This window comes from Erinaceus europaeus, chromosome 14, assembly GCF_950295315.1.
Source record: "Erinaceus europaeus chromosome 14, mEriEur2.1, whole genome shotgun sequence".
In the NCBI taxonomy this organism is placed as follows: domain Eukaryota; kingdom Metazoa; phylum Chordata; class Mammalia; order Eulipotyphla; family Erinaceidae; genus Erinaceus; species Erinaceus europaeus.
In genome coordinates, this window is record NC_080175.1 from 100,586,542 (window position 1) to 100,595,468 (window position 8,927).

The 8,927-nt window shown below is 61.2% G+C and overlaps 1 protein-coding gene across 1 annotated transcript in view; it reads right to left on the reverse strand.

The window, feature by feature from the left end:
• The window catches only part of ZDHHC19 (zinc finger DHHC-type palmitoyltransferase 19), a 31,381-nt gene that overhangs the window by 17,258 nt on the left and 5,196 nt on the right, over positions 1-8,927 (reverse strand). The window contains exon 3 of the mRNA XM_060171014.1: positions 8,633-8,738. Within this exon, the coding sequence (XP_060026997.1) occupies positions 8,633-8,738 (106 nt within the window). The remainder of the gene's footprint in view (positions 1-8,632; positions 8,739-8,927) is intronic.

Below are 8,927 nucleotides of genomic sequence, written 5' to 3' on the forward strand. Positions count from 1 at the left end.
GAGGTCACCTGCCACCAGCCCTCCCCAGAGGTCACCTACCACCAGCCCTCCCCAGAGGTCACCTACCACCAGCCCTCCCCAGAGGGTCACCTGCCACAAGCCCTCCCCACAGGGTCACCTGCCACCAGCCCTCCCCAGAGGTCACCTGCCACCAGCCCTCCCCAGAGGTCACCTACCACCAGCCCTCCCCAGAGGGTCACCTGCCACCAGCCCTCCCCACAGGGTCACCTGCCACCAGCCCTCCCCAGAGGTGACCTGCCACCAGCCCTCCCCAGAGGTCACCCGCCACCAGCCCTCCCCAGAGGTCACCTGCCACCAGCCCTCCTCAGACGTCACCTGCCACCAGCCCTCCCCAAAGGTCACCTGCCACCAGCCCTCCCCAGAGGTCACCTGCCACCAGCCCTTCCCAGAAGGTCACCTGCCATCAGCCCTCCCCAGAGGTCACCCGCCACCAGCCCTTCCCAGAAGGTCACCTGCCACCAGCCCTCCCGAGAGGTCACCTGCCACCAGCCCTCCTCAGACGTCACCTGCCACCAGCCCTCCCCAGAGGTCACCTGCCACCAGCCCTCCCCAGAGGTCACCCGCCACCAGCCCTCCCCAGAGGTCACCTGCCACCAGCCCTCCTCAGACGTCACCTGCCACCAGCCCTCCCCAGAGGTCACCTGCCACCAGCCCTCCCCAGAGGTCACCTGCCACCAGCCCTCCCCAGAGGTCACCTGCCACCAGCCCTCCCTAGAGGTCACCTGCCACCAGCCCTCCCCAGAGGTCACCTACCACCAGCCCTCCCCAGAGGTCACCTGCCACCAGCCCTCCTCAGACATCACCTGCCACCAGCCTTCCCCAGAGGGTCACCTGCCACCAGCCCTCCCCACAAGATCACCTGCCACCAGCCCTCCTCAGATGTCACCTGCCACCAGCCCTCCCCAGAGGGTCACCTGCCATCAGCCCTCCCCAGAGGTCACCTGCCACCAGCCCTCCCCAGAGGTCACCCACCACCAGCCCTCCCCAGAAGTCACCCGCCACCAGCCCTCCCCAGAGGTCACCTGCCACCAACCCTCCCCAGAGGGTCACCTGCCACCAGCCCTCCCCAGAGGGTCACATGCCACCAGCCCTCCCCAGAGGGTCACCTGCCACCAGCCCTCCCCATTGGTCACCTGCCACCAGCCCTCCTCAGATGTCACCTGCCACCAGCCCTCCCCAGAGGGTCACCTGCCACCAGCCCTCCCCACAACGTCACCTGCCACCAGCCCTCCTCAGACATCACCTGCCATCAGCCCTCCCCAGAGGTCACCTGCCACCAGCCCTCCCCAGAGGTCACCTGCCACCAGCCCTCCCCAGAGGTCACCCTGCCACCAGCCCTCCCCAGAGGTCACCTGCCACCAGCCCTCCCCAGAGGGTCACCTGCCACCAGCCCTCCCCAGAGGGTCACCTGCCACCAGCCCTCCCCAGAGGGTCACCTGCCATCAGCCCTCCCCAGAGGTCACCTGCCACCAGCCCTCCTCAGATGTCACCTGCCACCAGCCCTCCTCAGACGTCACCTGCCACCAGCCCTCCCCAGAGGTCACCCTGCCACCAGCCCTCCCCAGAGGGTCACCTGCCACCAGCCCTCCCCAGAGGTCACCTACCACCAGCCCTCCCCAGAGGGTCACCTGCCATCAGCCCTCCCCAGAGGTCACCTGCCACCAGCCCTCCTCAGACGTCACCTGCCATCAGCCCTCCCCAGAGGTCACCTGCCACCAGCCCTCCCCAGAGGTCACCTGCCACCAGCCCTCCCCAGAGGTCACCTGCCACCAGCCCTCCCCAGAGGTCACCTGCCACCAGCCCTCCCCAGAGGTCACCTGCCACCAGCCCTCCTCAGACGTCACCTGCCACCAGCCCTCCCCAGAGGGTCACCTGCCACCAGCCCTCCCCAGAAGGTCACCTGCCACCAGCCCTCCCCAGAGGTCACCTGCCACCAGCCCTCCTCAGATGTCACCTGCCACCAGCCCTCCCCAGAGGGTCACCTGCCACCAGCCCTCCCCACAAGGTCACCTGCCACCAGGCCTCCTCAGACGTCACCTGCCACCAGCCCTCCCCAGAGGTCACCCTGCCACCAGCCCTCCCCAGAGGGTCACCTGCCACCAGCCCTCCCCAGAGGTCACCTACCACCAGCCCTCCCCAGAGGGTCACCTGCCATCAGCCCTCCCCAGAGGTCACCTGCCACCAGCCCTCCTCAGACGTCACCTGCCATCAGCCCTCCCCAGAGGTCACCTGCCATCAGCCCTCCCCACAACGTCACCTGCCACCAGCCCTCCCCAGAGGTCACCTGCCACTAGCCCTCCCCAGAGGGTCACCTGCCACCAGCCCTCCCCAGAGGTCACCTGCCACCAGCCCTCCTCAGACGTCACCTGCCACCAGCCCTCCCCAGAGGGTCACCTGCCACCAGCCCTCCCCAGAAGGTCACCTGCCACCAGCCCTCCCCAGAGGTCACCTGCCACCAGCCCTCCTCAGATGTCACCTGCCACCAGCCCTCCCCAGAGGGTCACCTGCCACCAGCCCTCCCCACAAGGTCACCTGCCACCAGCCCTCCTCAGAAGTCACCTGCCATCAGCCCTCCCCAGAGGTCACCTGCCACCAGCCCTCCCCAGAGGTCACCTGCCACCAGCCCTCCCCAGAGGTCACCCTGCCTCCAGCCCTCCCCAGAGGTCACCTGCCACCAGCCCTCCCCAGAGGGTCACCTGCCACCAGCCCTCCCCAGAGGGTCACCTGCCACCAGCCCTCCCCAGAGGGTCACCTGCCATCAGCCCTCCCCATAGGTCACCTGCCACCAGCCCTCCTCAGATGTCACCTGCCACCAGCCCTCCTCAGACGTCACCTGCCACCAGCCCTCCCCAGAGGTCACCCTGCCACCAGCCCTCCCCAGAGGGTCACCTGCCACCAGCCCTCCCCAGAGGTCACCTACCACCAGCCCTCCCCAGAGGGTCACCTGCCACCAGCCCTCCTCAGACGTCACCTGCCACCAGCCCTCCCCAGAGGTCACCTGCCACCAGCCCTCCCCATAGGGTCACCTGCCACCAGCCCTTCCCAGAGGTCACCTGCCACCAGCCCTCCTCAGACGTCACCTGCCACCAGCCCTCTCCAGAGGGTCACCTGCCACCAGCCCTCCCCAGAAGGTCACCTGCCACCAGCCCTCCCCAGAAGGTTGCCCAGTCCAGAGCCACAGCAAGAACAAGAACACGTGCAGAAAAGTCTGGAGAATCGGCAGGGCTGCCCCCGCCCACTGGGCAGCTGTTCCAGGCAACGCTGAGGCTGCCCCGTCATTTACCCCCTGCAGCAGACTGCCCAGACACCTCTCCCTGGCTGCTCCTGACAGACACACCTGCCCCTCTTCCTCTGACCGAACTCCAGGCCCACTCCCCTAGCTGCTGTCCCTCCCTCCACCTTCCCTCCTTCCACTCCCGTCTGAACTGTGCCCTCATTGAATCTCACTCTCCGGGCCGGTCATGTTTCCCTAAGGCACATCACACAACCTGGGATTATCTGGGCCAAAGGTGCTGGCGCTGAGCTGCCGTGGTGAAGCCGAACTCCAAGCCCAGCCCTCCTCAGATCTCACTGGGACACCAGAAGCCTGGCTGCACAATGTCTGTCACAACCAAAAGTGTGTCCCAGTCGCCCCCAGTTCCCGCTGCCCAACACAGGAGGCAGGGTGCTGGGAGAGGTGACACCCTGCTCCAGCTCAGCCCTGAAGAAACAGTCACCCAGCCACCTGTGGCGTCCTGTCCATGTTTCAAGTGTTTGAAGCACTTAAGGGAAGTCGACATTCTAGCCACATAGCAGCTTGTCTTTGTTGCTTTTCTTTAATATTTATTATTGGATAGACACACAGAGAGACTGAGAAGGGAGGGGTAGCGAAGGAAATAGAGATGCCTGCAGCCCTGCTTCTCCACTTGTGAAGCTTTCCCCCTGCAGGTGGGGACCAGGGGCTTGAACCTGGGTCCTTGTGCCCTGTAACATGTGCACTTAACCAACTGCACCACTGCCCAGCCCTCTAGACCTGATTGTAATTAAATGCCTAAAGATCTAGGTCAAACTTGTCGTCTGATTTTTTTATTTTAATTTACTTTGTCATTTTTCCCCTTTTGTTGCCCTTGTTGTTTATCCTCAATGTTGTTGTTATTGTTGTTGTCGTTGTTGGATAGGACAGAGAGAAATGGAGAGAGGAGGGGAAGACAGAGAGGGGGAGAGAAAGACAGACACCTGCAGACCTGCTTCACCGCCTGTGAAGCGACTCCCCTGCAGGTGGGGAGCCAGGGGCTCGAACCGGGATCCTTACGCCGGTCCTTGTGCTTTGCGCTACATGCGCTTAACCCGCTGCGCCGCCGCCCGGCTCCCTTGTCATCCGAATTTTTTAAAAAAGATTTATCCATGAGAAAGATAGGAGGAGCGAGAAAGAACCAGACATCACTCTGGTATGTGTGCTGCCGGGGATTGAACTCAGGACTTCTAGCTTGAGAGTCCAATGCTTTATCCACTGTGCCACCTCCCAGACCACATTTTAAAATTATCTTTAATTATTTGGATACAGTCAGTCACAAATCCAGAGGGGAGGGAAAGTTAGAGAGGGCGAGAGACAGAGAGACACCTGCAGCCCTGCTTCACCACCCACAAAGCTTTCCTCCTGCAGGTGGGGACCTGGGGGCTCGAACCCAGGTCCTTGTGCGCTGTAACGTGTGCGCTCGGCCAGGTGAGCTACCACCCGGCCACCCAGCGGAAGTTTAAAGGCATACACGCTGATTTGCTGATGTAAGGACACCTGGGGCTCCAGGGTGATGACAGTTGGTGCTGTTCTGCAAGAGCCAAGCCCAGAAGCCTTTCCTCCGCCTCACAGGGACGCGTGGGTGTGGGAAAGAGATTCAGTAGCTCGTGCGTTCCCAGTCTGCCCTTTCGCAGTGGCCTCAAATCAGGGCCTCCCTCTCCAGCCCCAGGCACCAGGTTCCCAGCAGGGTCACTGCCCCCATCTTTCGCCAAGTGTCACCGCTCCCGCGTGCACGGAGCCCTCCGCCGACTCACAGTGTGTTCAGATCGCCTGGCCACCGTAACAAGAGCCCTGGCTAAAGGGTCCTGCTGGAACCTTTGCCCACCGGACACTGTGCGGAGGGCTGAAGTCACTCTGCAGACAGCAGTGTCCCCGAGCGCTGGTGGGGGCCACGTCGAGGGGGTCACGCAGGCCCAGCCTCAGACAGGGGCCGGAGTGGACGGAGACTCTAGGCCACCTGGGAGAAGCATGAGGGCAGAAGCAAGCCAAGGAAGGCAGAGGCCGGCACTGTGAGGGCCGCCGGCACGGGGGACATGGCTGTGCCGCAGCAGGGCACAGGGAGACCAGGCAGGCAGGGCCAGCTGGAGCCTGCAGCTGCTCAGAATGAGACAGGTCCCAGGTTCAGGCCTCACAGCCACCATAAGTCAGAGATGAGCAGGACTTGGCTGACAGAGAAAAAAGGGAGGGAGAGGAGAAATCGGATAACTTCATCAAAATGTTGAATTTAGGGGCCTGGTGGTGGTGCACACGTCACAGTGCACAAGGACCCGGGTTCAAGCCCCTGATCCCCACGTGCAGGGGGGAAGCTTCACGAGTGGTGGAGCAGGGCTGCAGGTGTCTCTCTGCCTCTATCTCCCCCTCCCCTCTCAATTTCTGGCTGTCTCTACCCAGTAAATAAATAAAGATAGTTTGAATTTAATTTTAAAGAGAGAGAGAAAGCTGGAGGCGCCAGGTGGTTGCATACATGTTACAGTGTACAAGGGCCCGGGTTCAAACCGCCGGTCCCCACCTGCAGGGGGAAACTCTGCGAGTGGTGAAGCAGGGCTGCAGGTGTCTCTCTGTCTCTCTGTCTGTCTCCCCTTCCCTCTCGATGGTGGTGGTGCACTTGGTTGAGCACACACGTCACAATGTGCAAGGACATCTATCTCCCTCTCCCTCTCGATTTCTGGCTGTCTTTATCTAATAAATAAATAAAGATAATACAAAAAAATCTAATTTTGAATTTCTAATCTTTGGAAGGTGTTTAAAAACTGAGGCCCGAGAGGCAGCACAGTGTGTAGAATGCCCAAAAGCCTGAGGCCAGAGTTCAGTCCCCAGCACCACACATCAGTGGCGCTCTGATTCGATCATTTCATTCCACAGGCTCGAATAAAATATTCATCAAATGCACGTCTGGATACAGAATATATAAAGAAGTCCTAAACTTAAGAAGAAAACAATTTGATCTTTTTCTTAATCTCAAAAGAGCAAGGCAGGGACCAGGAGATAATTCTCCTTGCTCTATTGCTGGTGGGAATGCAAACTAGTACATCCCCTTTGGAAGACTGGATGGACAGTCCTCAAAGAAATAAAAATGGAATCACATTATGACCCAGCAATCCCACTCTCAGGCACTCACCCAGTGGACACTCAAACACTAATTAGAAGGGACACGTGCAGCCCTGTGCTCACAACTGCTTATTCACAACAGCCAGAGCGTGGACGCAGCCTAGATGCCCATCCACGGATGACTGGGTCAAGAAGCCATGGGATATAGGCTCCATGGAATACTACTCTGCCATCAAAAAGACGATATTATGTCCTTTGAGGCAAAATGGATGGAACTGGAGGAGATGCTGCTTAGTAAAATAAGTAAAGAGATGAAAGACAGCTGCCAGATGGTTTCACTCATGTGGAATCTAGAGAACTGATTTACATGAATTTGCCAAATAAATAAAATTCCAAACAGAACAGAAGCGAGTGAACTGTTTGTAAGCCTGTGAGAACTCTGGTGGCGATCTTTGGGGAGCTGGGAGGATGGGATGCAGAACCTGGTGGTGAGTGTCGTGTGGAACTATACATCGTAATCTCACCGTCTTGTAACAAACTACTGATAATAAATAAAAATTTAAAAAACAATAAAGCAGAAGCAAGTTTCTCTGGTGTTTGCAACCTGACCGAGCGAGCAGAACTTGGAGGAGTCACCTTCCCTTCCTGGAGATGGTAGGACATCCAGCTTGCCACCAAGGTCTCCTTGGCCAAACATGCCCCCTGAGCAGTGTCCAGCACCAGAGGTGAGGCCGGCTTTCTCCCCACTGAGCTTCTGGCCAGGGACCAGGCGTCAGGCGGCTGAAGCAGCCATGCGACAAGCTGGAGGTCTTGCCACTGACCCCCAGCGGTGGCCCTGCCAGGCACAGTCACAACACACAGGTTTCAGGCCTCCCTACCGCTTTTTTATTTTCCCTCTCCTCTTTTGCCTCCGGAGTTCTCTCTGGGGCTCGGTGCCGGCACTACAAATCCACGGCTCCTGGCAGCCACCTTTCCATTTTATTGGACAGGACAGAGAAATCGAGAGAGGAGGGGAGAGAGAGAAGAGAGAGAGAAAGAAACACATCTGCAGACCGGCTTCACCACTTGTGAAGCTTTTCCGCTGCAGGGGGGGAGCCGGGGGCTCAAACCCGGGTCCTTGTGCTTCATACTGTGCGCGCTTAGCCAGGTGCGCCACCGCCCGGCCCCCCACCTCTGGTTTAGCGCGATGCATTTAAACCTTTACTGAACCAAAACTCGTTTTCAGAAAGGAAAAAAAAAGTCAGGCTCCAAGTTTCCACTCCAGTGAAAGTCTGGGCCAGGAAAACACCCAGGACGCGCGCGGCTCTGTGCCGCGGACCCAGGCGGGGAGACACTGGCCGGGGGCCAGGCGGGAGCGTGCGGGGCTGGCTCTGAATCTCCACTACGCGGGGCTGCAGGGTTCCGCCTTCTTCTTCGTAAGAGATGTGCGTGAGCTCACTAAAATGTGCATCTTACTGATTGTTAAACATCCGCTAAGGCTCCGAGCTTTCCCGCTGGAGCGAAGCTCGCACCTGACTTGTGGGTCTTTCCCTAGGCGGCCCCGTCAGCCCACCGGCTTCAAAGGGCAGCTCGCTGTGCCACCCTGCCCGCACCCCACCGCAGGCACCCTGCTCCTCCACCGCCTCAGCGCAGGGCCCTCCACGCGCCCGCGACTGTTCAGGCCACCGAGAGCAGCTCTGATCACACTGCCGCCAGGCCAACCCGCTGCCCGGAGCCGGACACAAGGGAGCGGCGCCCGGCTCAGCTGGCGGCCCGACACGCGCCACGCGCCGGACACCCGCACCCGCGCAGCACCAGGACCCAACCCTCACCCGCGTCCCCTCACCCTCACCCGCGTCCCCTCACCCTCACCCGCGTCCCCTCACCCTCACCCGCGTCCCCTCACCCTCACCCGCGTCCCCTCACCCTCACCCGCGTCCCCACACCCTCACCCGCGTCCCCTCACCCTCACCCGCGTCCCCACACCCTCACCCGCGTCCCCTCACCCTCACCCGCGTCCCCTCACCCTCACCCGCGTCCCCACACCCTCACCCACGTCCCCACACCCTCACCCGCGTCCCCTCACCCTCACCCGCGTCCCCACACCCTCACCCGCGTCCCCTCACCCTCACCCGCGTCCCCACACCCTCACCCGCGTCCCCACACCCTCACCCGCGTCCCCTCACCCTCACCCGCGTCCCCTCACCCGCGTCCCCTCACCCGCGTCCCCTCACCCGCGTCCCCACACCCTCACCCACGTCCCCACACCCTCACCCGCGTCCCCACACCGTCACCCGCAGCCCCGCATACCTTGCCCTCGTAAGAGCGCTCCGCCGAGCTCACCGACATGGCCTGGGTCAGCAGCAGGAGGAAGAGCGGCACCAAAAAGCCCGCGGCGGGGACGGTCACCACGATGCTGGGTGCTGCTAAGGAGCAGGGAGCGACAGGGCGGCCGCCGGCCCGGACACGGCCCGGACACCCGCCCCACACCCTCTCCCCCTCTCTCCCTCCCCCTCTCTCCCTCTCCCTCTCTCTCTCCCTCCCCCTCTCCCTCTCTCCCTCTCCCTCCCTCTCCCTCCCCCTCTCTCCCTCTCCCTCCCCCTCT